Source organism: Sprattus sprattus (genome assembly GCF_963457725.1).
Source record: "Sprattus sprattus genome assembly, chromosome: 1".
Classification (NCBI taxonomy): Eukaryota; Metazoa; Chordata; class Actinopteri; order Clupeiformes; family Clupeidae; genus Sprattus; species Sprattus sprattus.
In genome coordinates this window covers 29,538,822-29,566,321 of record NC_137920.1, presented here as the reverse complement: position 1 = coordinate 29,566,321, position 27,500 = coordinate 29,538,822, and the positions used below count along the sequence as shown (strand labels likewise).

Genomic DNA, 27,500 nt, shown 5'->3' with positions numbered 1-27,500 from the left:
AGTCCCTGACTGAGAGGAAAACTAACATTGCATTCAGAAGTTGGGTTTCAGTTTGCTGAATTCATTTGGTAGTGGCTTCCCATCTCCGTTACATTTTAGTTCATTAATACACTTGTTTTAGCTTGATTACTGGCGACTTGTGACGCATATTTCACCGTTTGTGACATTTGTTTATTTCAAATCAGAACCACTGCTGAAAAGACTGCGAGGGGGAAAAAACAAAGAGTGTCATCCATTTACAAAAGCCTAGATTCAGTGTGTTTCTAAGTGCCAGCACTCATGGAAGTGTCACGTGTGTTTGAAGTGTACTGCCTCTGCTGCTCACCCTTGTCGGGGCAGATTCTGTCGCTCTCGCGTTTTATTTTATCGAGGCAGCGTAGTCACACAGTTGTCTGCAGTTGACTGTGATTGCCAAATGTGTCACATTAATCACCATTTGTGGCTGTGCGAGGGGAAAATATTAAAATAGAAAATCCGAAAACCCTAATGTGCTGAATACTAAGTAATGCAATTTCTGAGAGGTGTTAAATATTTGATGCGCTTGAATATTATTTACGTTGACACTGTTCAAAATGGGGTGGCCACTTGCATTACGAATTCAGAGGGGGAAAAAAGGAATTATTGTGTTCCTCTGTCCACCATTTTATTCATGTGTCTCTCATGCCCACAAGGCTTTCATGTCGGCCATCCTCGCTGTTTTGTTGTTTTTCTTTCTTCTTTCTTTTTTAATGGGGCCTTTTTTACAGCGTCCTACCTTTTCGGAGAAATGGTTCTTGGAATGTTCTCACACAAAGTTCCACAACAATTACTTGGCTTGCTGACATTCATCTTGAACAGCTCTCCAAGAACCCCCCTCACTTCGACCGTCCGTCCCAGTGTTGTTGCTGCAGTTTGGTGTTTTATTTTATTTTTATTCTGTTTTTGCGTCACGGCCGAAAGAATCTGGGAAAGGGTTGGGGGATGGGAGGTTGTTCAGAAATCGATCCCTCTCAATTTGGCTCGAAGTTCAGCCGCCTCTGTTTGCCATTGATTGCTGGCCCCTGTCCTCTGTAGTGCTGTGTTTTTGGAGGACACACTGTTTACTTTGCATGGCTTCCTCATCCTCCTCCTCTTCCTCCATTTTTCCGGCGAAGAGTGCACTTAGCAAGCGGCAGCACTAGAAGCAGTCACTGCTTCTGTCATGTAATAATAAACCCGCTGCTGCTCTCTTTTGTGAACGGTACTGGCTTGCTTTTAGAAGGGCGGCAGGGGGTGGGGGACACACACTCTGTTAATTGAAATTATTATGTCTGTTTTGAGTGTTTTCTTTCTGACTTTCTTTCATTCATCATTTCCTTCTTTCTTGAGTTCTTTCATGTACTTTCTCAGCCAGAGTCTGTCGTAGAGCAGAGCGAGGGTTGGAATGCTCGGCTGTAGTCGTTGTACTGAATTACTGCCGGCCTGCATTTTTGCCGCGGCCGCTTTCATTAAGCACGACTCTCGAGCGACAAGAGCATGCATTGGTCTGGAGACTTAAAGATTTCCCCCTGACAAAGAATAATGAGGGTATTGATTGTCCCGTGAGATATTTACCAACGTTCCTCCCAGAACCCGCGAAGGGCATCGACAGGCCGGGAAGAGGCAGGCCATCCTCTGAGCGTGTGCCATGACAATTCTGTTTTTTTTTTCTCCCTGAAAGAAGGTTCCAGAAAGGGCGACCAAATTGGAGATGCACACACAGACACGTACAAAATGCTGGCACTGCAACATGATGAATGAGGAAGGGGTGGGAATGGGGTATTAATGTTTCTGTGCTATATTTTACCCCTGTAATGAATGCCAAAAATTCCTCCATCCAACACTCCACCTTCTATTTTTATGTAATTAACAGCGCTAGATTTCACCTTGTAATGAAAGCACAAAATCCACCATCCAATGGTCTTTCATCAATTTATCAAGCAATTAGCGGTGTCTTTTGTTGTCTGAATAGTTTATTTATATCGGATCGCAGGTCACCTCCGCTGGACGGGCGTGGTACCTCGTGTCCTACCAGAGGGAGCCCTTCATGCGAATTAAACTGCCCAAATACTCCCTACCCAAGGTAAGTCACGCTCCTCTGAAACTGGAAAGTTCCACTTTCATGTTAAATAACTAATGCTGTCATTTAATCCCCAACAAACAAACAAACACCGTGGTAACTGGACACCACACTCACACTAACACTCACCATACCTTTCCTGTGCTCTAAAAAAACCTAGTGGGATTACAGCTGATGATTAATTACCCTTCTTTTAACTTCTCTCTCCTTTCCTCCCTCTGTTCTTCACTTCCTTTCTCTCCCTTGCCCTCTCTCTCTCTATCTCTCTCCCCCGCTCTTTCTCAGGACATGCACATCATCAGCACGGACGAGGGCCAGGTGTTTGCTGCCGTGCAGGAGTGGAACCAGAACGACACCTACAACATCTATATCTCCGACCCGCAAGGCATCCGCTTCACCCTGGCCCTGGAGAACGTCAAAGCTACCCGTGGCCTCGGGGGCAACAGTATGATCGACCTGTACGAGGTATGTGTCCCCACAACCGTGGTCCATGGCAAGTAACCAGAAGCGGTTAGAGAAGGTCAGTTGTCGAGGTGTGCACATCCAAAATTACCCACAGGAAGGTTGAGATGGAAAACAGCAAAAGAGTTGTCTGGGAAGTCCCGCCCCTCTTCTTCCAGCCAATTTGATTTTGCCTTCAGAGTCGGTCTGGCAAAGTGTATATACCAGGTTAGTTCGGAATTGAAAGGATCCTTGGACATGGAGCGACATGGACATGGAGGCCGCCGAAGCACAGCAAAACTTCGATACTGCTCTCGCGGCTGTCTTTGAAAACAGAACAGAAACTTGCCCTGGAACAATTTATACAGAAAAAAGATGTTTGCTTTATTACCGATCGTTGTATCGTTGTATAGTATCGTTGTTCTGATTGGTTATAGGAGTGTCCAATTACGTGACTGAAGTGGACCGCCATTGCTTAGTTCGCCAGACTAACTGAGCAAATGAAATGCAGTGAAGGGGTGGGGAATTCCCAGACAACCTAAAGAGTAAAATGTCTGCAAACTGCTCCCAAAGAAAGAGTTTTTATCTATCTTTCCGACCTTACAGTCTTTGCCAGATTATGGATCCCTCATGCTAAACCAATATTAGCACAATCAAACAGTGGCTCTGAATCAACATTCCATGTCTGTGGTATTGACTTCAGTAAATTCTTAAATTGCTTACTCACTGGTTTAAACTTAATCGCAGATCTGTGATATATCCAGCCCAGGGCTTTCTAAATGCCTTCGCCTTGTAATCTTTGGAAACTCACAGACATGTTTGTATGCTTTATAGTCAAACCAGAGAACAACACTCCGCTACGTGCATAGCCAAGGAGTGAATACAGTTCCTGATTGCTCTTGGTCTTGGTGACTATAGCTCTGACCTGGAAGTAATACAGGGTGTAAAAAAATGGAAATGACAAGGTCCAGACCTGTGTTGGATGTGTGAATTTATCATGGGTTGTGTGTTCAACTGGGTGTGAGTGTTAGTCCCTCATGTGTGTCCTTACTGTGGCTCAACATTCTTCACTCTTGAATGCCTGATGCGGAGTGGTTGTTTGTGCCGAATCCTTGTTCCGCTTGTTTGCACCTCACTATTAGCTAGAAGCGCTTGTCGCACGCGCATCCACGGCATGCATCACACAAATTTAACGAAAAAAGAAAAACAAAGTCTTCACACCAACAAGAACAACAAAGTTAGCACGTTATTTTTTCTCTCTCCCTTTGTGTGGTGTGCCAGCCAAGAAGAATAGAACAATGAGAACAAGAAAGAAAAGGGAAGGAAAAAAGAGGAATCAAAACTCCACAGCTTTAATGATCCAAACTTTTTTGAAAAGCAAAAGATAAAAAATAGATCATCATATTGTATTTTAGGGTCTTTTTAAGCGTTCTTTTTGAACAGCAGGGAAGCGCATGAGAGTCTAGCTACACCTGGGACGCTGTGATAGTTCATAGTCGTGGCAACTTAATTGCACGCGTCCTTTGAGAGCATCAGCTGAGGATCTAATCACGTCTACAAGAGATAGAGAGTATCTTCTGCTTTGGGGAGGAAAATAAAATAAAACTTTGACCAAAATTCTTTTGTGAGCCGCTTGAGCCCATGAGGACTGAAATCTAAAGAACGAAACCGGCTCCGAGGACCCTGGGAAGGGAATTATACATTTAAGGGAAGCAGGAAGTAGCCGGGTCTGGGCCCAGACTTGAAAAACAGTCACATTGAAAAACACAATGGAGAGAGAGAAAGAAAGAGAGAGAGAGAGAGAGAGAGAGAGAGAGATAGAGAGAGAGAGAGAGAGACAGAGAGTCTCTGTCTTTGTCCTGCATGCTTCGTTTGGCAGTCTCTCAGTCTTAACGCCTGCTCGCGGGCGCTGTGAAGCTCAGGGCTCCCTACACACAGCAGGGTTATCCTCATGTGCTCCCTGCTAGTGAGATGTTTTGTGTGGGGGGGGCATGGGGGGGTGGTGGGGTTGGGGTCGGGTGCAGTAGGGGAGGAGATAAAGCTCACTTGGCAGTTGTTGGTTGTGTCAGTCTTCGTCTGCAGTGGCTCGGCTCAGTGCAGACAGAGATTAAACTGTCTGCATAGTCTGCTCCATTGGCTCAGTACTCAAACCGCAAGTGGGTGTCTGGTGCTGGTGTTTGGGTGTTCTTCAGGGGACACTGTGGTAGGAGCTGTTTGGGATTTTGTGGGGTGTTGTGAGTAAACAACTGGTTGCTATTTTGATTTTGTTATAGGGGGTGGGATATGGGGGCTTGGGATCAAATCAAGCATGTGCTGAGACCCCCAAATGTTCCTCCAAATTACCCGACTTCCACTCACACATCACGGGAAGTGCCAGTGGTGCAGAAAAAAATGTTACATTTCATGTCTTGCTCCGGGCAGCTAAAAATATCCGCCAAATTAGCAGGCGTAGGCGAAGATGATTCGGTTAATGCAGGGGTGGGGGTGGGGGTAGGGAGTTGTCTGGGGGATACTGGGGTGGAGATGGAGATGGAGGGTGTTGAGGGGGCGGTTGGGGGAGTGAGAGACTGTAGTGCACTTTCTCGGCCCCCCGCCAATCCCCCCCCAGGGGTTCTGATTCAGCAGCTGATCCATATCTTTAATAGATGGTGCCGGGGTTTTCATTAAGGGAGATTGGCGACGGCTCCTTCCTCCATCCCTCCATCCCTCCACCCCTCCACACCACGACACCATTCGGTCTGCCCTAGGAGAGCGATAGAGAGAAAGAGATGAGGGAGGGCTAGGAAGAGAGGGATATGATGAAGGAGGAAGAAAGAGGGACAGTTAAAGGGAGGGATGGAGAGAAAGTAGGTGTGATACAGGAAAAGCAACAGACAGAAAGAGAGAAAAAGAGGGAGGGGAAAACGGAAACAGAGGACAAGTAATAGGAGGAGAGAGACCACATCACTCTTTTTTACATCACGCTTTTTTACATCACTCTTTTTTACATCACTCTTTTTTACATCACTCTTTTATTACATCACTCTTTTATTACATCACTTCTTTTAACATCACTCTTTTCTCATCCATTTTCTGTCACGCCCTGTGTGAAAAATCCCCATCAGAGTAAGCTTTGCCATTAACGTAATTACAGTGGTTACGGACTCCTTAAGAGAAACTGTGCCGTTTCTCTGATAGCTAATTGAATACTAATGGGAATTTTTCTATTTGTGTGGTTGTTTTGTGATGCTGTGTCTGTGTGTGTTGTTGTTGTTGTCATGTGTGCATGTTGGGTGTGCTGGGTATTCCTACCTCACTGTGTGACTGGTCACAGGGGATCTTACAGAGGTTGTAGGCACAGCAACATCAAGGCTGCACTCACAGGTTGAAAACTCATTCTGATTTGACAGTACAAACAATGGGGCAGATATGTACATGTTTGTGTGTGTGTGTGTTTATACATGTGTGTGTGTGTGTGTGTGTGTGTGTGTGTGTGTGTGTGTGTGTGTGTGTGTGTGTGTGTATGTGTGTGTGTGTGTGTGTGTGTGTGTATTTCTGTGTGCGCAGGTGATAGGCCCAGAGGGATAGGCAGATAGCGAGCCAGAGGTAGAGACAGAGAGAGAGATCAGATATATATGAAAGAGCTGAAGAAAGTCAGAGAGAGAGAGGGGCAGTGAGGGAGAGGGAGAGGGGTGGGTATAATAAATAATTACCTTTTTGACTGACACCCCTGGTCAGGCAAGAAGGTTTCTTTTCTCATTAGCCATGTCCATTCAGTCTTAGGCCTCCTCCTCACCACTGTCAGCCAGTCTGCCTATTAGTGCCACTTATCCTGGAAGCATCATGGCAGAGCATATCTGACCTGCTCTCTCTCTCTCTCTCTCTCCCTGTCTCTCTCTTTCTCTCTCTCTCTCTCTCTCTCTCTCTCTCTCTCTCTCTCTCTATCTGTCTCTCCCTGTCTCTCTCTTTCTCTCTGTCTCTCTCTCTCTTTCTCTCTGTCTCTCTCTGTCTCTCTCTTTCTCTCTCTGTCTCTCTCTCTCTATCTCTGTCTCTCTATCTCTGTCTCTCTCTCTCTGTCTCTCTCTTTCTCTCTCTGTCTTTCTCTGTCTTTCTCCTTGCTCTCTAGGCAAGATGAGGCAAGTTTATTTATGAAGCACATTTCATGTACAGAGGCATTTCACTGTGCTTTACAGATCGAAAAGCAAAAGGGACATCCAAAGGAAAAATAAATAGTGAAATTTAATATTATAAAAGAGCAAGGTACATCAAATAGAATAAAACATTAAAATTATAGTAATATTTAAAGATAGTAGTATAATTAAAAGACAAATAATGTAAAAAGTACAAAGTACTTAAAGTAGAATAATCTATCTATCTATGTCTTTCCTTCTATATCTCTCTCTCTATCTCTCAGTCTTTTTCTTTGATTGTCCAGTCTGTCTATCTCTCTTGTTGCCTTTTCCTGTCTCTATCGTTCATTCTCTAGCTCCATCTCTCCCCCTCTCTTGCTGTTTTTCTCTCTGTCTATCTCTTCCTGTCTCTTCCTCCTTTCACTCTCTCGTTCCATCTTCATCTATTCCTCTCTCTCTTTCTTGCTCTTTCTCTATCACTCTCTCTTTCCGATTTCCCCAATCTTTCTCTCGCCCTCTCTTGTCCTGTCCCCCATCACTCCATCTAACGCTACCTTTACCCTTCCCTCTCTTCTTCTCTCGTTCTCTCTGGCAGTAGGCTAGATTTCAGTCTAACCCAGCTTCCCTGTCACATCTCAATACCAATAAGCCATAAATCTGGACTGTGTGTTCTCGGGGGGTTGGGGGTAGTGAAGAGAAGAGGTGAGGGTCCTGGCACTGTCGTGATCTTGTCATACATTTTGGTGGATGTCCTCTGAACTGCCTGAAATTCATTGCTGAACTGCCTGAAATTCATTGCAGTGAGAGAGGACGAGAAAGAGAGGAAGAGAGAAAGAGAGAGGGGGGGGGAGGGACTTGGGGGGGGGGGGGGGGGGGGGGGTGCAAGTAAAGACGTGAGGAGTTTATCCAGTGATTACAGAAGCAGACAATTAGTTGAGAAATATTGGTTGAGGCTCTCACAGTAAAATGACATGGGTCTCAGAGCACTCACAGAGAGGAAGGGGGGATTTACTTTTATCTAACCAAACTGACATTTTTCGAATCAATACACAGTTTAAGCACAATACAAAAGAGACTGCCAACAACAGGAAAAGAGGTTTAACACTCTTTTCAACCCTTCATTGACTTTGCATTCAGAGTCCAGATATTGCTGTGCCCTTAAAACACATACAAGCCCTAATTCCATTGACGGACCATCAAGCAAATCAGTGAGCAATGAGCATAGTCTGTTGCGTAGGAGCTAAAGCTATCGTGTGTTGCGCATGGGAACATTGCGCTGACCCACGTTTGCGCTTACAATCTTACTCATGGTATTGAATTGGCAAAATTAATTGGCCAAGTTATTACATAAGCTTTAGTTCATCTGCGGCAGATTTACTCTTTTTTTTTCGAATTAAATGAGGGCCCCTTAAGAACACCCAACATGTTTTACAATCCTCAGATTAAAGAGAAAACAGAAATAGTGCCCACAAGCTTGACCTTCTGCTTTGTATTGCCACATACTCAGTTCTTAGAGCGCTCAGGTGTCCAGAGGGAGACACTCCTTTATTAAACCATTGTCTAACATCCTCACCACAATTACACATAAAACATTAAAACCTTACACCAGTGCATATGTGTATATATATATATATATATAGAGAGAGAGAGAGAGAGAGAGAGAGAGAGAGAGAGAGACTGTAAGCCATTCTGTGCTTTCTCCAGGTAGCAGGAATAAAGGGGATGCTGATCGCCAACCGTAAGCTGGACAACCAGGTGAAGACTTACATCACCTACAACAAGGGCCGCGACTGGAGACTGCTACAGGCCCCTACAAGTGACCTCGAAGGAAACGACATCCACTGTGTCCTGGTGAGACCTCTAGTCCACCCCCACGTCCTTTTCCCCCCCACCATGATTTTCACATTTTGGTCTACAGTGCTAGAATAATGGCCTTACGCACCAGAGAGAAGCTCCGTCTGTACGAGCGACGACATGGGGCAACACCTTGTCCGTGTTGGGGGTAGGAAACCTTGAGATAAAATAATACAAGGGTGTCCTGCACTGTTTTTTTTTTAGATCTCTGTCTCTCCCAAAGCAACCCTCAGGCAATTACATCACAAGTCTGGAAACATTAGCAGGGGAATCGTGTCTCTGGGACGACGGAGAACAGAGAGGCCAGACCATTTTTATTTTTTTTTGGGGGGGGGGGGGGGGGGGGGGGGCATTTCAGAGGGCGTCTTTGTGATAGTTTAATTGCCGGCTGGCATTGCTTTTGATTTCGCCGTTAAATCCTGTTGCCCTTGGTGTCTGCGGCAACAATGTCAGGCAATCAATGGAGAGATGAAAGAGGATGAGCAGATTTCTTTATTTATATATTATATATATACATATATATATATATATATATATATATATAAATATATATATATATATATATATATATTACATTTTCCCCCTCTTTGACTGTCCTTACGCACTGATATAATTGTCAACTCTTTTGTCTACGGGTGCTCCAGAGAGATGGCTCGGTGCTTTAATGTCAAGTTCCGCTGTGTTAATGACTGATAAAAAAAGAAATAAGAATCAGCCAACACTGGGAGGTTGCAAGGATGTTGGAGGGAGGGGGGTGGGGGGGTCATCCCACCAAAATCTGGATCTGCTTGGGCCAATAGTATGGCTTTTCCCCCAGATCGAAAAGAAAAAAGGATGGGGTGGGGTGTTAACACAGTAAAAAAACAAAATGGCACCTTTTATTCCACGTACTCTGCTCAAATCATATTTTCTCCCTTTTCTTAAAAAATGATGGTTGTGGCCACTGGACAACTAAAAATAAATTGCTACTGTGCTTTAAATATCAAGTAGGTCTACACCTATTTTCTTTTGTCCTTTGAAGCGTCTTCAAGTCTTTAATGTGTAGCCTGTCAGACAGATTTGTTTTGAGTGACAGGTACATAATAGCTGTGTCAGACTTAATACACTTCTTGTCATTTTACCACCAACCAACAAACCAACCCCCAACCCCCATCCCATCCTGTCTCCTACCTACAGCCATTCTGCTCCCTGCATCTCCAACTGCAAATGTCAGAAAACCCGTACCTCTCAGGGAACATAATCAGCAAGAGCTCCGCCCCGGGAGTCATCGTGGCCACAGGTAAACAACAACAACAACAGCAACAAAAAATACAAATAACTTGCTTATTGCTGTGAAACAAAGGACACAATGTAAACATTCCTTGTGCTATTGTTTGCGGCCTTCTGACAGCCTAAACCTCTCAATATCACATGCCACCTGAACTAACTCTTGCTAATTGAAGTCTTATATTCATTTTAGGCTAATGTCAATGGTAGGCTAATTCTAATAGTAGACGTGTGGTAAGAGTAATGGTAATGATAATAGGCCAAGGCTAATGATATTGGTAATGCTTCTTTTTAAGTAGACTTTGCTAACGCCGTTCTGTAGGCCAGTATTTCTCCACCGGTGGGTTTAATGAGTGTGAATGGGTCGCAGTGTGTGTGTGTGTGTGTGTGTGTGTGTGTGTGTGTACTGTATGTGTGTGTGAATTTGTGTGTGTGGGTGCGTGTGGGTGTGTTCCTTCAGAACCCTCATGACTTAAGTATAAAATATACGAACAGTAGTTTTAGCTACTTTAACTTTTAGAACAGTAGGACTTTATTTTGGAATATAGTCTTTGCTGTTCACACGCCTCAGTCACAAAGTGAAAAGGGAGCCTGTGGAAAAAGACAGACTGTGGAAAAGGCCATGGCTTGTTAGCTGTCTACAGGGATGCCACTGGTGGGCTAGTTAAAATTCTGAGAAGTAAAATGTTTGGCTAATTACCATAGTTACCTATATTGCTGGGTTACGTCTTTTTTTGTAATTTGTGCTGAGCATGTGACTGAGATGAGCTAAATTATATGCAATGTTATGTTTGGAAAGAAATCATGATTGTAAAACAAGCTAATTTGATAAAAAATATAAAATGAAGTTTAAAACATCATGTGAAGCAAATAGGCCCCAGCTTACTCGACAGTGTGATAAGAAATCTATTTAAAATGTATTTGATGTCAGATTTAGGCTAACATGCTATGAATGCAGAGGTGAAAGTATGCCCTTTGTTTATGTTATCATTTTCATGTTTCTTTTATGGTTTGAATTCCCAACTATGGTTTGAATTCCAAAGGCCATACCTGTTGAGAACAGCTGGTGTAGGCTGTATTTACATGGCCGTCGGTTATTACACAGGGTTACTACGTGCAGGGGGTTAGCAAAGCTTCTGCATTATGTAAGTAAAACACGGTGGGGAGCTCCCAGCATGCTATGTGTGTTGAACTGAGTGTGTTAATGTTAGCGAGTGTACCTGTTTTTTTTTGTACTGCTGTTTGATGCCTCTGCAGTTCCCTGTGTTAGTTTAGCGTTATCCGTCAAAGTTATGTCAAAGTTAGACCTGCCTCTCTTTCCCCAGGCTGCTTCTTGCCTGCATGCTTTCATAATAAAAGGTTTCCAGCTAAACAATACGACACTCACAATTGTCCTCTTGGAAGAGCCAACAGACGTTACAAATACGCTTGGCATAACTTTACATAAATGTTCAGAACTGTACACATGAGAGTCTCTCGAGGTGGGATCCAGGGCCTACCCATGTCATATTGCTGTCTTCTTATTGTTAACATTTACATATTTTTTATAATGCATTGTGGTACTTTGACTATTAAGCGTTACATTGCAGAATAATCGCATTTTGTTATGTTTGTACAAGCAACAAGTTTGCCAGCTGCGGAGGCTTTAATCTAGGCTCATGTTTTGAATAAGTGCATAATGAATACCTTACTAAGCTCTTTTCCTTTTCCAGCGACTCGTTGAGGGAATTATCTGATAATTCAGCCTCCTTAGTTCATCCTCCAAACAGCATAGGCATACTATTTTGAAGCATTTGTGAAGGAGTATGCTTACTACTGATCAAATTTAATTTGTGTTTGCGCGGAAGCTATTTTGGAAGGGCAAGCCTAATGTGTACAGACTGAGTCTTGTTTGTACTTGTGATTAGTCATTAAGTCGGACATGTAAGACGATTAGCAGTGACTTGCATTTGTTTTGCTTACTCACAATCAGCTTCAATTCAAGCATTAAACTGCATTCATAGCTGTAGAACCCATTAAGATTTCATTTGTCACATATGAACGAATTTGGAAGCATTAAACATACATATACACGTGGACACACACACACACACACACACACACACATACACATACACACACACACACATACACACACACACACACACACACACACACACACACACACACACACACACATACACACACACACACACAGGTTTCACACAATCAGCGTGCTAGTGTGGAAATAATGCAGTGAGACGTGTGGTGAACACAGCCTATTTCATACAAACAACAACAATGACGACAAACGACAAACAGCGACACACTCACAGGCTCACGCCTGCTCTGGCGCACGTTTGAGCGCCGCAGGATGCCCCTTCCAGGGTTAAGAGAGAGCTCAGGATGAGGAAAAACAAGTATCCTCCTCCCGAACCAGATCTGTGTGTCCTCCTGAACACTCCACACACACACACACAGACACACACACAGACACACACACAGACACACACACACACACACACACACACACACACACACACACACACACACACACACACACACTCACACTCATGTGTGTCGAGGGAGGCAGTGAGCTGTGGAGCATGTAGGGCAGCCTAGTCACTCCTGCTGCCTGCCCAGGGGTGAGTAGGGGTGAGTGGGAGGGTGGCCCTCCATCTCTCATTCCCTCCCTATCTCTCTCTCTCTCTCTATCACTCTCTCTATCTTTTGCTTTCTCTCTCTCTCTCTCACGCCCTCCCCTCTTTTGATGTCAATCTTTCGCCCTCTCTCTCTCCTTCTCTCTCTCTGTCCCTTCCTCCGGCACTCTCCTGCTCTTTCTCTCTCTCTCTCTCTTCATCCTTCCCTCCCTCTTTCTCTCTTTACAGCTCTCTTCCTCTCTTTCTTTCCTTCTCTCTCCCTCCCTGTTCTATATTTCTGCTTCTTTCTCCTCCCCATCCCTCATCTATCGTTCTCTCTCTCTCTCTCTCTCAAGTGTATAGTGGTGGCTGACCGGGAGGGCCTCTCCACTCCATGGCTTCAGAGTGACAGGAAGTATCCCATACTGCACTGGGTCGGGGACCACGCAGGGGCCACACACGACACAACACATTGCCTCCGCCGCCGGCGGCGGCAGCGCTCAACCCGGCGTGCCGTGGCCTAACTTGGCCTGGCGTTGTGTGTGACGTGGCTGAGGTGGGCTGTGGAGCCCAGCCAAGCGGTTTACACGACCCCCAGCCCCTTCATCCATGTAGAGCTGAGAGAGGGAGACAGAGGAGTGGGGAGAGGGGGGAACGCAGGCATGCTTAGATGGATAGGCAAAAGGATACAGTCACGCAGATGGAGCTGAAAACACACAAAGCCACATGTTTTTACGCACACACATACACACACACACATTTAGTCACTCTCTCTCTCTTTCTCACACACACGCACACCTATTCACTCACTCTCTCTCACTCGCACACACACACACACACACACACACACACACACACACACACACACACACACACACACACAAACACACACACACACACACACACACACACACACACACACACACACACACAGACACACACACACACACACACACAAAAACACAAAGACACACACTTATTCTCTCTCTCTCTCTCTCTCTCTCTCTCACACACACACACACATACCTACTCACTTTCTCGCTCACTCACTTTCTCACAAACACACCCACTGTTGCAGCTTGCAGCTTATAAACATGACAAACATAATCGATATCAGAACTAAGGCTCTGCACAAATTGTGGTCATGACCACGACGTCCAAACAAGGCATAACAAAGAGGATGAAAGAGGAAGGCACTGCGGATCAGTACAGCATCGCTGCTCTCCACTGCAAACAGATGTCATATATGTGTGTGTATGTTGTGTGTGCTAGTGTGTGTCTATATCTGTCTTCGTGCAAATGTGTTTTATGTTGTGACACGACGCTCTATCTCCCACCTCCCACTCTTTGACAATTGCTTTTTCTTTATCTGTGTCCTCAGGAAACATCGGCTCAGAGCTCTCCTACAACAATGTCGGCATGTTTATATCCTCCGACGCAGGGAACAACTGGAGACAGGTAAGTGCCGGCAACAGGGGGACACTATAACCTCACTTCTATTCCGATAATCGCTTTGGTTTACCTCCAACAAGCGCAGTGGGCCTTGTATTACTGTGTGCTTGGGACCAGCGCGGCACAAAGCACTTCAGCTGAATGTTCCTGCTGATGTTCTTGTATTGAGATACAATGCAGGGCTCTGTTGAAAATGGGATGGCAGTTTCACCATATGTTATAACAATGTTACTACATTGTAGTTACAGCAATGTTTTATATGCATATAACAGTTTTGCTATTTATAATGTTACACAGTTGATCGTGTCTTATGACACAGTGTTATCATTAGATGTATGTTTTTTTATTTCGTGTAGATTTTTGAAGAAGAGCACAATGTCTGGTTGTTGGATAAAGGAGGTGCCTTGCTTGCTGTCAAACAGCCCACTGTGCCCACCAGACATTTATGGTATGTATAAGTCGATCCGACTTTTACTATAACTAGTGCAGTGCCCGTAGGAATTATGCATTCTGTAGTGTTAGCAGACGTAGGTGTAGCTGTTGAATAGTGTAATAGCAAGACATATTTGCACTCCACAAAGGTACAGGTTACACTGAAGTATTATTGTGATGCATGTTTCCTTTTCATTTAGAAATGTTTTAATGTTATATAGCCTTTTTGGAGCTATACCAACAAATAAAGTTTGAGATTATGTAGTGGATGCAGTTGAATATAGATGTCAAAGTTGCTGTCTAAACTATAAACTAAATGTCATAAAGAAAGAAATTATTTAAAATTAAGTTATGGTTGAAATAGGATCACTTCTTTATTGTAAGGGTAAGTGTAGGGTAAGAATGGTCATGCAGTTGGACTCAAATGTAGGTTCATTTTATTGAATGTATGTAGCCTACAGTACAGTAGGGGTTGAGCGTGCAAATGCAGTTGGACTCAAATGTAGGTTCATTTTATTTAAAATAGACACACACACACACACACACTATCTTTTCTCTCTTCCTTCATCTCTCACTCTCTCCCTCTACAACTTATTTGCTCTCTATTCCTTCTCTCTATTCATCTCTCTTTCTCTTTATCCCTCTTCCACTTATTTTGCTCTCTCTCTGTCTGTCAATTTCACACTATCTCTCTCTATCTCTCCATCAACCCATCTATGCTTCTACCTCTCTTCATCTCTCTCTTTCTCTCTTTCCACGCTCTGTTTTTTTCTCCCTCACCTATAACGTCAGACCCTTTTACAGTCTCCCATTTCTAATGGATGCGTGTTGACGTGTTTGTCTGCTGTCAGTGTTCTCAGGCACATGAAGGCATCGAGGGCTCTGGGTAGTAGCTCAGTCTCTCATCCAGGTGCAGGAGTCTTAGCCCCTGCATTGTTTTCGAGCTTGTCATACAAGTGTGTGTGTGTGGTGTGTGTGTGTGTGTGTGTGTGTGTGTGTGTGTGTGTGTGTGTGTGTGTGTGTGTGTGTGTGTGTGTGTGTGTGTGTGTGTGTGTGTGCGTGTGCGTGTGAGTCTCTCTGTGTGTGTGTGTGTGTGTGTGTGTGTGTGTGTGTGTGTGTGTGTGTGTGTGTGTGTGTGTGTGTGAGTGTGTGTGTGTGTGTCTTGTCACACAAGCCCGCTCAAGTGTTCTCACTTCTGAAGTGATGTTGATAAGCTGTCAAAATCAATAGAGCACACAGCTCCTCTTCCTGGATGAAAGTTTCAAATCTTCCTCTTCGTCTTCTTTCGCTTTGTCTTCGTGTTCACTACCTCCCTCATGCTCTCCTCCTCTCACTCTCTCTCTCTCTCGCTCTCTCTGTTTTGTAGTTGTTACAACATAAAACGCTTCTATTTCGGGGCGGTTTTGATCCCGCAGTAAACTTGCCAAGACCTGTGACGTTGTGTTTTTGTGTCGAGCTTTTTGTCTACCTACCTCCACTCTTTGTTCTTTTGGAACAAGTCTTTATGTATCTCCCACATTTTTTACCCCTTTGATCGTGAGATGCTCTTCTTTCTGTATTTTCTTCCCTCCTCTTCTTTTATCAAAATCTTCAATTTGGCTAATTATACGAAACTGGAGACCCTGAGGCACTCGGTTGAAAGTGATTCTGCCCACAATTCCCATCGCATCGCTCATCACCACCACGAACCCCCTATTTACTCCAAACAAATGCCTCTGTACCTTTTACAGTTTCACGTTTCTTCACTTCTCTCTCCCCCTCTCTCTCTCCCTCTGTCTCATTATTTGTCTCTAGCTCCAACCTGGATTCTCTCTCTCTCTCTCTCTCTCTCTCTCTCTCTCTCTCTCTCTCTCTCTCTCTCTCTCTCTCTCTCTCTCTCTCACTTTGTCTCTGTCTCTTATTAACTGTTTTTTCTCACCATTAGTCTCTCACGCACTTCAACTTGCATATGCTCTCAAACTCATTCTCTTTCGCTCTATTTAATCCTCCCTCACACTCTCCCCCCCACCCCTTTCTGCCTCCCCCCCCCCCCCTCCTTTCTCTATCTCTCAGTCTCACAGTATCAGGGAGCCGCTGTAATTGCTTGTGATTTCTCACCTCCTCGTCTCTGTCCCACAGGGTGAGCTTTGATGAGGGCCGGCAGTGGTACCAGCACAGCTTCTCCATGGTGCCTCTGTTCGTGGACGGCGTGCTGGTGGAGCCTGGCATAGACAGCCAGATCATGACGTGAGTCCTGGCAGAGTGTGGAGGATTACGTAACGGCAATTTGGTGTGTGTGTGTGTGTGTGTGTGTGTGTGTGTGTGTGTGTGTGTGTGTGTGTGTGTGTGTGTGTGTGTGTGTGTGTGTGTGTGTGTGTGTGTGTGTGTGTGTGTGTGTGTGTGTGTGTGTGTGTGTGTGTGTGTGTGTGTGTGTGTGTGTGTGTGTGTGTGTGTGTGTGTGTGTGTGTGTGTGTGTGTGTGTGTGTGTGTGTGTGTGTGTGTGTGTGTGTGTGTGTGTGTGTGTGTGTGGACCCCACTCCGCTCCCCTGTGCCTGATACCTCCACAGCTCCAGTGTGTGAACGGCCCATTTGACAGACACATTAACAGCGAAGGGTTGATTATTCACAGGCCCGGGCTAATCGTCTAGGCACACCAAACTGACGGGCCGTGTCAGATGATCTATTCAGAGGTCAGACAGGGAACTTAAGTGACCGTGCCATGAGATTAAATGCACCCCACCCCCACCCTCCCCCTTCTCACCCCCTCTTGCGTCTTCATAATAATATCTGCCTGGATAAATATTAGGTGAAATCTGTCAGATTGCAGGCCAGTAATAATGATAGAAATAAAGATACTGTACAATAACAGCACATACTTCAGCTATCTGATGCAATGCAATGAAAGTACTGTGTGTGTGTGTGTTTGTGAGTGTGTGTGTTTAGTTTATGTGTGTGTGACTGTGTATGTGTGTGTCGGTGGGCGCAGTTGACGACCATGTGGTGTTCTTGTTTTGGAAGGTTTTTCGGACATTTCAGCCATCGCTCAGAATGGCAGCTCATTAAGATCGACTACAAGTCGCTCTTCACCAGGAGGTGCACAGAGGGGGACTACCAGACATGGCATCTCCACAACCAGGTACAGCGCCAACGAGAGGAAAGACATAACAACAAAAACACATTCGGTTTTTGCGATACATTGCTATAAGTTTACATACATACTGTATACACATGATTATATGCTAAACTATAAACACTAAATTGTACAATCAACCACACAGTGAAGGTGTCCAAAAGCACCTCACTAACTGTGGACTAAGGACACTTAGACAATAGCTAATCAAATGGTGATTCTTATTAGGGGTTGATTAGCACAATGGTGCAGAAAATTACAACAATAAAAATACGGTCTATATTCTCTGACATTGTCTCTTAAAAAATGCTCTATACTGAATTATTTAGTTAGTCATACAGCCACCGTGCTCCAAAGGTTTTCTCACGGCTCAAGAACAGTTCGAACAAAGCTAATCAGAGTATTGCGTTCATTAGTACCTGATTAGCATTTTAGAGCTAGAAATTACCATTCCTGCTTTCTCAGTTGACCTAAATGGTGCTAATGCCATGATCAAGAGTGTTTTGTAGAGTGATCCAGAGTGATGGTACAGTGATCTAGAGTGTTTGTAGAGTGATCCAGAGTGATGGTACAGTGATCTAGAGTGTTTGTACAGTGATCCAGAGTGTTTAGGTGTGCGTTTGATAATGCCTGTGGTTATTTATTGCCTTTAGGGATATGGTTTTTGCTTTTATGTATTTGCTTTTTTTTCTCGGCCTCCCAGGGTGAACCATGTGTGATGGGACAGAAACAGATCTACATGAAGCGTCGTCCGGGCAACCACTGCATGCTTGGCCGAGAATATGCCAGGGTCCTGTCTGCCGAGCCCTGCATTTGCCGAGCGCACGACTTTGAATGGTGAGCATGTCGTTGTTGTATAGCGCACAACTTTGAATGGTGAGCACGTCGTTGTTGTCATACCTTTTTCTGTCAGTCATTTTAGCCAAAGTAAATCATAATCATACATGCCCAATTGGGCTTCTTTCCAAATCAGTGTCAGTCGTACCCTTAGCTGTGCAGTGTAAGCTGTGCAGTGGTCAGATAAGTGTACTTTATAATCAGGGGGAGATGGTCTGTGTCGCGGGCGTCCGCCGCCACTGTGATGATATTTCACTAGGACACTAAATGGAGTTAATTTGTATGCAAATCTGTCAACGTTTGCCTTCATTGGAAAACAGCAGAGCACATTAAAGTAGTTAAGTGGTTCTTTTTTTCCCTCCATATTAGATGAGCGAGGTCAAACTCTATGGGTTTATGTAACTAGGATTGCTTAACCCCCTAGTTTCAATTTGTTTTTTATTTGTTTTGTCATAGTGAGAGACACAGATTTCACAAACTGAACTTGAATGCATTTTTTCGGTTTTACTTCCATTTTGTTGGCAGTGGCACAGAATGGGGTGAAAGAGGGAGTGGGGGAGGGGATGATCAAAATGTTAAATTATGCCAACAAACTTTTAATTGCTTTTGAACTGCGTAAAATAGATCAATTGGAAAATTGGGCCTAATTTCCTTTCTATCTCAGAGCACACTGCTCTGCCCTCTATCAGCCTAATGATGTAATTAGGGTTCTGTTGGAGTCTGAAGTCCCCCCCCCCACACACACACACAAACCCCCCCATTACTAAGTAACAGAAAAAATAACTAAAGCTCCTCACTGGCCTTCATCTACATTGCAATTAATAATATTTTGATCAGCAGCTTGTCAGTACATGTCGATTATATTTCTTTCTAAAATTTCAAAAATTAAGATTTCCCCCTCTGTTTCGACTGGTTGAACACTGCTGGTCCTCTGTGATGCCCACAGTGTCTGTGTTAGGAGTTCTAAGGGTTGAAGAGAAAGTAACAGACCATATGATAAGTAGCCTACATGTGGGTTCCTGAAGGACCTGAATTGGAGGCAAAAGCCATTCACTTGTTTTTCTTCAGATGGAGTTTCCTTGATAGTAGAGGCCCCTCGCGGCCGAGCGGGTTAGTCCCCCATCCCTTTGTCCCCCCCAGTCCCAGTCCCTGTCCTTTTCCCTATCCCTTTGCCCCACTTCCCCAATTTAATGACAAAATCAAAGCCAATGGCAGGATTTGAAAGGGCACTTATTCTCCCTTAACGCTGGATTTGTGAGCTGGAACTGCAGGGAGTTAAACAGGAAAGGGAATAATGGAAAATAAGACCCAGTCCGCAGAAAGAGCGCTCCTGTACTGCACGACTTCTGATTTCCAATCAATCCTTAAATAATAGTCATTGATCGTAATCCCGTATACTTCTTGACGAATCCAGGGATAATATCTCCACAAGCTGTCCATCCAGTGTGTGCGATCAAAAACAAAAGTTGGTGTCCCTGCGCAGTCCAAGATTTGTAAATGAGGAGCACATGAAGTGGCTTGAGCTGAACCGTAAATTATTTCTGCCCCTCAGCAACGTTGCTTCAGTAGCATGGAATTGAGGGGTGTATTTGAATGGCTGCTGAGGTCAAATATCAACGACCTGTCGGCAGCATTGAGGCCTCTAAAGCACACTTGCCAGTGGTCACTATGGCCCTGTAAAATGTCAACTAGACAGATCAGATATCCAAATTACATATTGATTTTGGTAATTGCAGTATTTCAATATTTCCAGGAGACCTGGGGATCTAATTTGAGAGTAATGACATGGTATTGATATGCTGATATCAGCTATGTGTGTTCTGATATTACTTTTGAACTTGACTGGTTGCTAATCAGCATGTTTGCCTTCCCCTACATTAAAACATGAGTTCTGTTTCTTTAAGACAAGTCAATGAGAGCATGCTTCCTAAGTTGCAAGTAGCTTACACTTCAGTGCAGGAATTCTTGTCATAGTGTCACACTCAGCATGTTGTCACACATTGACGCACAGCTCTTGAAACACACAGCTGTTGGTGCTGATTGGATCTGTGTGTGTGTGTGTGTGTGTGTGTGTGTGTGTGTGTGTGTGTGTGTGTGTGTGTGTGTGTGTGTCTGTGTGTGTGTGTGTGTGTGTGTGTGTGTGTGTGTGTGTGTCACGACAGTGATTATGGTTATGAGCGTCGTGGAGACGGGAACTGCTCGCCGTCGTTCTGGTACAACCCCGCAACCGTGTCGAGGACCTGCAGCCACGGACAGAACTACCTCAACAGCACAGGGTAACCCTCTTCAATCACACCAGGCACTATAGATGAACTAGACTGCATCTTCTCTGGACCTCCATTATTGCCGCCCACACACACCCACACACCCACACACACAAACACTCATACCCGGCTCTTATCAGTGCAATAAGCAGTGGGTATGTCATTTTCTGCGATAACGGAGGAACATGCAATCTCCAGTACACGCTGCCTGGAGGAGAACTAGGGTTCCGAAATGAACTGCAGCAGAAACCACAATGGCTCTCAATTTTCCAGACATGAACACATCTTTACACACAGCCCCCTCCCAATCCCATTTCCACTTGCATGTCATAGTGTAAATTCTGCAGTATGGCTCATATAGACAGAAATGAGTTTGTTATCTTTACATTTCAATTATGTACGATTGCGTTTCCTAATAGATAATTATTTTTCTTTGCTCTTCAGCAAAATTAAACTCCATATTGTCGCGTCACTGACTGCTATGGATTTCTGTATAATGGCAGTTCTGTTTTTATTCCACGTTGCGTAACCTTCACCGCTGGAGAGGAGAAAACTCCCTTTTCCTCCGCGTCAGCGATAGACAGACAGTGAGGAAGGGGAGGGGAGTAACACCTCACACGGCGAGCCTTTTGCAAACACGCTCACACTTGTCTCTCCGTGTCATTATTCAGTGAAGTTGGAGTAATTAAACTTTATTATCTTGATGGCATAGGCCGTCCGTCTCTTTCATGCGCCCACACACACACACGTACGCAGGCACGCACACACACACATGTGTTCTCACACACACACTCATACTCACACACAGACACACACACATATGGACGTGATGGCAGTATACACTCCCTCTGCCATCACTTGTTCAGACGTAAGATCCATATCTGGGAGACAAGTGCTGAGTTTGGGGAAAGCGGCTGTCAGATGGAGGACTAGAAGTACCTTGCTCAGCCCAGGCGGGGTTTTGACCACTCTGCTGATTGCTGTGGACAATTTCTGAAAGCAGTGGATCCAAGGGGCCAACTTTCAGTGGCTGTAATGTAATCAAACTGTGTCAGTGTAATCAAACTGTGTGTGTGCGTGTGTGTGTGTGCGTGTGCGTGTGCATGTGTGTGTGTGTGTGTGTGTGTGTGTGTGTGTGTGCGTGTTTGTGTGTGTGTGTCTCTGTGTTTATGTGTGTGTGTGTGTGTGTGTGTGTGTCTGTGTAATCAAACTATGTGTGTATGTGCGTGTGTGTGTGTGTTTGTGAGAGTGTAAAAAGCACTGTTTTCGGAGTTTACACTCCTGGTAAACCTCTCCTTCTTTTTTATCCACTGCAATCCAGGTGCACTGAAACAACAAATTTAATGAATTAGCCGTATCTACTGCAAACCACCTGTGGTCATGCACTTTGCTTTAAGAGCAATGGCATTAGTTGAGTGTTAAGATAAAGTGTTTAATGTACTAGCAGGCAGGCATGTGGGCAAAAGAAGATCTTGCCACCATTCCTGCTCTAGGTTTTGCAACCATCTTGTTAGTGTTTGTTTGCCCTAACCCGGTTATGCTTGTTGTGTGCGCTTGGCACAGATACCGTAAGGTGGCGGCAAATAACTGCACCAAGGGGGTGAAGGAGATGTACACGGCGCGCCGGCAGCAGTGCCCCAACCGAGCGCCCCGCGGCCTGCAGCTCAGCACTGGGGAGGGCAAGCTCACCGCGCCACTGGCCTCCAACGTCTCCTTCCTGGTTCAGCTTGAGGAGGTGATCTCTCTGTCTGTCTGTCTGTCTGTCTGTCTGTCTGTCTGTCTGTCTGTCTGTCTGTCTGTCTGTCTGTCTGTCTGTCTGCAGACCTGCCAACATGTACGCATTTTGCGTACCTGGCACGCATTTTGACATCAATGTACGCTGGTACGAGTTGATGGTCTAAAAGTACGCAAAACCTAAAAAATATATATCTTTTTTTTTAAGAACGCATAACGCTCAATAATGCATTGCCGGTTTTCAATGGGTTCAAACTTCACAGTCTGTCTCGAGTCACCAATGCGTACATAGGCAGCTGCAGCAGAGCAAGAAGCAGAAGAGGAGTTTGACCAATCACAGACCCCCTGCCGTTACTATCCCCTGTATGACCATCGAAATCAGAGAATACTAGGTTACTCTGCGGTCAGAGGAATCAACCGCTGTCTAGGTGTCAGTTAGCGATTTTTCATTCATGAATACTTACCTAACTCTCCCTTCCCGACCACATCTGGCCAATTCTTCAAGTGAGGACATTAAAAATCACTTAAAGGTAAACTAACGAGTAATGTAGAGATAAGACGTTAAAAATGTATTTAATTTTAGCCCAACGATGTTAACCATGTGGTTTTCGTGTTCGCCATCGATTTAAAATGGCAAATACATCTAAGTGTCTTGGCTGTGTTATAAATGGTTTGACTTTACGCTTTTGGGGTTTTTTCAAACTACTTATTTTAGACAAACTCTTAGTATGTTACCATGGCAGAACCACCGGATAAAATAAAAAGATCGCAAAAAATCATTGATAGTTACCGGGAGAGATGGCCATGCCTCCGTTCTTTTAGACATCCCCACCATGCTTTCTGCACAGTGTGCAATGTCATTATTGACATCAGTCACCAAGGAGCAACAGGTAACGAACACAGTGAGATGCATTTTATCAGAAAATCATAGGCCTATCTGTCAAGTTCATGCTAGAGGTCCGCGGCAGCCTTCCACGTACAGTGTCCACACATGCTTACGCACAGCTGTTGTCATGTCACAGTGTAAAAGGCTATATGTTTCTAATAATAATCCCGCATATTGATAACCACTCCCTGATGCCCTCAAATGACTTAAAATCTCCCGGAATCTAGAGCGAGCGACGTGCTCCAAACCGTGTTAGCATCTGTGTAGCGCGCGCACGACAGAGAGGGAGAGGGACCTGGAGACTGTGCGTGTGTGAGGCAGTGTGCGTGTGTGCCTCAGGAGCATCCTGATTGGCCTGTTTCGGTAAGTAGAATGATATTATGCTTTTATAACTTTTAGGGACCACAACAAGTAGGCCTAGGGGGGGAATACCTCCCTGAAATGACTTTTTGCAGGTTGGGATGTCTGTAATAGCCTAAAAAACTCTTCCACTGACTAGAATTTAATTAAATAATAAAGAAGCAAACACAGCGCCATCATTTGGTCTTAGCAGTTGTCTAGTCCTGGTATCACATGTAATTGGGCTTGCATTCAAACATCAGACGTGGGGAGAAAAAAGAATGATGAATCATGACACTTGATAGGTATGAGGTAGGGAAAAAATACAACATGACCATTGTGTGAGAAGTTCCTAAGGAGCCTAGAGTGAAATAACATCCCAGGCTACAAATTTGTTGTCACAGTTATCACAGTTATCACTTATAACTGTTATCACAGTCTTTTTATTTTATTTCATTAGGCCTTCTAAAGTGGTTCAGAACTGCATTATGTATTAGCTCAGAATGTCGTCGATTGGTTCAATAATGCAACAACAGCATTATAACTAATAAAATGAAGGCCACACAATCTTGCCGCGCCGCACCGCACCGCGCCGCACCGCGCCGCACCGGGGTGGTACTCAAACACATTTTCCAATGTTGGCAGGTCTGTGTCTGTCTGTCTGTCTGTATGTGTTAAACTCTCATAGTGAAATTCAAATGAGCTTCATTGCCGGGGCCATTTCACAAACAGGGGTTCCCAAAGCAGAGCTACTACTCATTCAACTGTAAAACAAATTATATAAACATCCAATTGGCATGCATATTCATGAAAACCCACCCACATCCACACAAATACATGTACATCTGCGAGGGCATTTGTTTGTGAATATACGTGTGTGTGTGTGTGTGTTTGTGTGTTTATGTGTGTGTGTGTTTGATCGTAACTGGACTCCCATGTCCACGACTGGCCTCCCAGGCTTCCACATGTTTGCATATACATGATTAGTCCTGTGAGAGCCATATGCGCCCATGGTTACTAAGGCATCCTCTGAATGTGGGGCTATTGTCCAGATGGTGGCAACAGATTGTGTGGTCTGAGAGGCGGCCATTTTACATATGGACACAGAAAACAGCCCGGCCAGCCGGCTTGAATATGCTAAAAATCTGAGTTTTTTTACCTGCTTTATTTTTGAATTTTATTTTCAATTTATATTAAAATGGATGTTTCTTTGGCACCCAAATTGTTTTGCATACAATGCATTGCGACTTACGAGTTGGACCAAAGTTTAGTGCAAGGTAATATTACTGTAATAACTAATGATAACTAGTAACTTATAACTACCAAGTAATACCAACCTTTATGGCTTGTGATGCAGATGAGGTCAAATCCTGACTGACACCACTGCGATGGAGCTATTTATTCTCTGACGTCATGCTGTGTTTTTTTTTTTAGCTGTATTCACACGTATCATATATTTACAGGCCTAATGCTTGATATTCTTCTCTACCAGTTGTTAAAAAATCTCACGCATATCTGAATGACAGATGTGACCACTCATTCACTTGCTGCTCCATGTTGGGAAGCGGAGGAATATGTCAACACGGCTGAATTATGCATTGCACTCTCGTTTTGTTCCTCTCTGCATATAGATGGCAGTAAATGTTTTATGGCTAGGAAGGATTTACATTACATGGACGCACATACCACATACCACATACCACAGCCTCTCCAAACCATATTCCTTTCCGGGTCTCCACACAGCTGACCTGGTTAAGTCGCATGTCACCCCTCATCTACATGGTGTAGAGGATCAGTGTAGTGTGGTGAAACAGAGGCTGAATTGAGAGAGAGAATGGAAGGGATGGAGAGAGAGAGAAATGGAGGGAGAGGGAGATGAACAGAAAGGGAGTGTGGGAATGCAGTACAAAATAAGAGACAATGTGGGCACGGGTATGTGGACAAGCTCGTGTCCAAGAGTGAGTGAGTGAGTGAGAGAGAGAGAGAGAGAGAGAGAGAGAGAGAGAGAGAGAGAGAGAGAGAGAAAGAAGCATACACACGTAAAATACAAATTCCAATTAAAATCTGCTGCAAGATTCTTGACAGTGTTATCATGCCAATTCCATTGTATGGATGTGAGATATGGGGTCCACTCAGTAACCTAGACATCATTCGATGGAGCAAACATCCCATACAGTCCCTGAAAGCATAAACATTCTTAAGGTTCAGTGAAAAACACCCACAAATCCATGCAGGGCAGAATAGGGCAGATACAAAGCAGAGGCAAATCCTAACCAAGTACACTCAGTGACCACAGCCTAGCAATTGAGAAAGGCAGGTTAAAAAAATCATGGCTGCCAAGAGAAAAACGCATTTTCGGTCACTGCATGAATGGTGAGGTCGAAACAGAGATGCACTTTCTCCTTCATTGTGAAAACAAGAGCCAGCTATTTTAAGACATTCTCATATATATTTCTAAATTTGTATTCGCTGACTATAAAACTTGCAGAGGGGTAAACAGAGCCTCCGGCACTGCCTGCCATGACCTGAGAGACAGTGAGCAGTTTCACCATGGCTCGATTGTGGATAGTTGTTGTTTCTCGGTTGTTTCTTTCTCCTTAGTTGTTGTTGTTGTTTTGTTTTGTTTTTAATATAACACTCTGCTTTGGCGACACTGTACTTCCATGGTCATGCCATTAATAAATTGAGTATCTCCTCTCTGTCGGATACACGAAGCAGAGGGAAATTCTGACCAAGTAGAGGCTCAATGACCTTCGACCTTCCAGTGTGAACAGGTAGACACAAAGATACCCACGAGTGCACAGATCACATGCTCAGTGCCAGACAGGGAAGGGCGAGACAGTGGAGCCCTTCCTTTCTTCACTGTGAGAAGTAAGCAAAAATGAGAAAAAAACATTTCTGTGATTTTTAACTGCTTGACAATAATGACAAAACGCTTTTCTTTCAGAAAAGAGACCTTCAGATGCTTTGGTAGCTAAATATATTTAATATATACAGCCGCGGAAAAAATTAAGAGACCACTACAAAATGATCAGTTTCTCTGGTTTTACTATTTGTTGGTATGAGTTAAAGTAAAATGAACATTTTCGTTTTATTCTATAAACTACTGACAACAGTTCTACTAAACTTCAAATAAAAGTATTGTCATTTAGAGCATTTATTTGCAGAACAATTACAATTGGTCAATTTCGGATCTCGAATAATGCAAAGAAAACAAGTTTATATTCATTTTTAAATAACACAAAACTAATGTTTTAACTTAGGAAGTGTTCAGAAATCAATATTTGGTGGAATAACCTTCATTTAAAATCACAGCTTTCATGTGTCTTGGCATGCTCGCCACCAGTCTTTTGCATTGCCGTTGGGTGACTTTATACTACTCCTGTGGCAAAAATGTAAGCAGCCTGGCTTTGTCTGATGGCTTGTGACCATCCATCTTCCTCTTGATCACATTCCAGAGGTTTTTTAATGGGATTCAGGTCTGGAGATGGGGCTAGCCATGACAGGGTCCTGATGTGGTGGTCCTTCATCCACACCTTCACTGACCTGGCTGTGTGGCATGGAGCATTTTCCTGCTGGAAAAAAAAATCCTTATGGGGAACATTGTCAAGGCAAAAGGAACATATATATATTATATATCTTCTTTTTTATATAAGTCTGTATAAGTCTACACATAGACAGTTAGATTTCCCCCTTCACTGCATTTCATTTGCTTAGTTAGTCTGGCGAACTACGCAATGGCGGTCCACTTCAGTCTTGTAATTGGACACTCCTTTAACCAATCAGACTAACGATACAGGTGACGTACTTTGCAGTTTCTGTTCTGTTCAAAGAAAACTTGCCAAGACAGCCGTGAGAGCAGTATCGAAGTTTTGCTGTGCTTCGGAGACCTCCATGTCGAATGTTTTCAAACTCTGTTTGCCGTCGCTTTTGTTAAGTAGTCGTGGTTAGTTTACATCCACCAATGGCGCGCCAGGTCATAGCCAGGTAGCCAATAGCCAGTTTGTGATTGGCTCCAAGGATCCTTACAATTCCCCACAAACCTGGCATATACACTTTGTGGAGACAAAATCCAGTTGGCC

General features: G+C 44.1%; 1 protein-coding gene across 1 annotated transcript in view; it reads left to right on the top strand.

The window, feature by feature from the left end:
- The window catches only part of sorcs3a (sortilin related VPS10 domain containing receptor 3a), a gene marked incomplete at both ends in the record, with an annotated part of 175,419 nt that overhangs the window by 131,409 nt on the left and 16,510 nt on the right, over window positions 1-27,500 (top strand). The window contains 11 exons of the mRNA XM_080852455.1: window positions 1,991-2,080; window positions 2,363-2,542; window positions 8,332-8,478; window positions 9,658-9,760; window positions 13,747-13,823; window positions 14,174-14,265; window positions 16,368-16,475; window positions 17,247-17,364; window positions 18,062-18,195; window positions 20,358-20,471; window positions 22,023-22,194. Of these exons, the coding sequence (XP_080708581.1) occupies window positions 1,991-2,080; window positions 2,363-2,542; window positions 8,332-8,478; window positions 9,658-9,760; window positions 13,747-13,823; window positions 14,174-14,265; window positions 16,368-16,475; window positions 17,247-17,364; window positions 18,062-18,195; window positions 20,358-20,471; window positions 22,023-22,194 (1,335 nt within the window). The remainder of the gene's footprint in view (window positions 1-1,990; window positions 2,081-2,362; window positions 2,543-8,331; window positions 8,479-9,657; window positions 9,761-13,746; window positions 13,824-14,173; window positions 14,266-16,367; window positions 16,476-17,246; window positions 17,365-18,061; window positions 18,196-20,357; window positions 20,472-22,022; window positions 22,195-27,500) is intronic.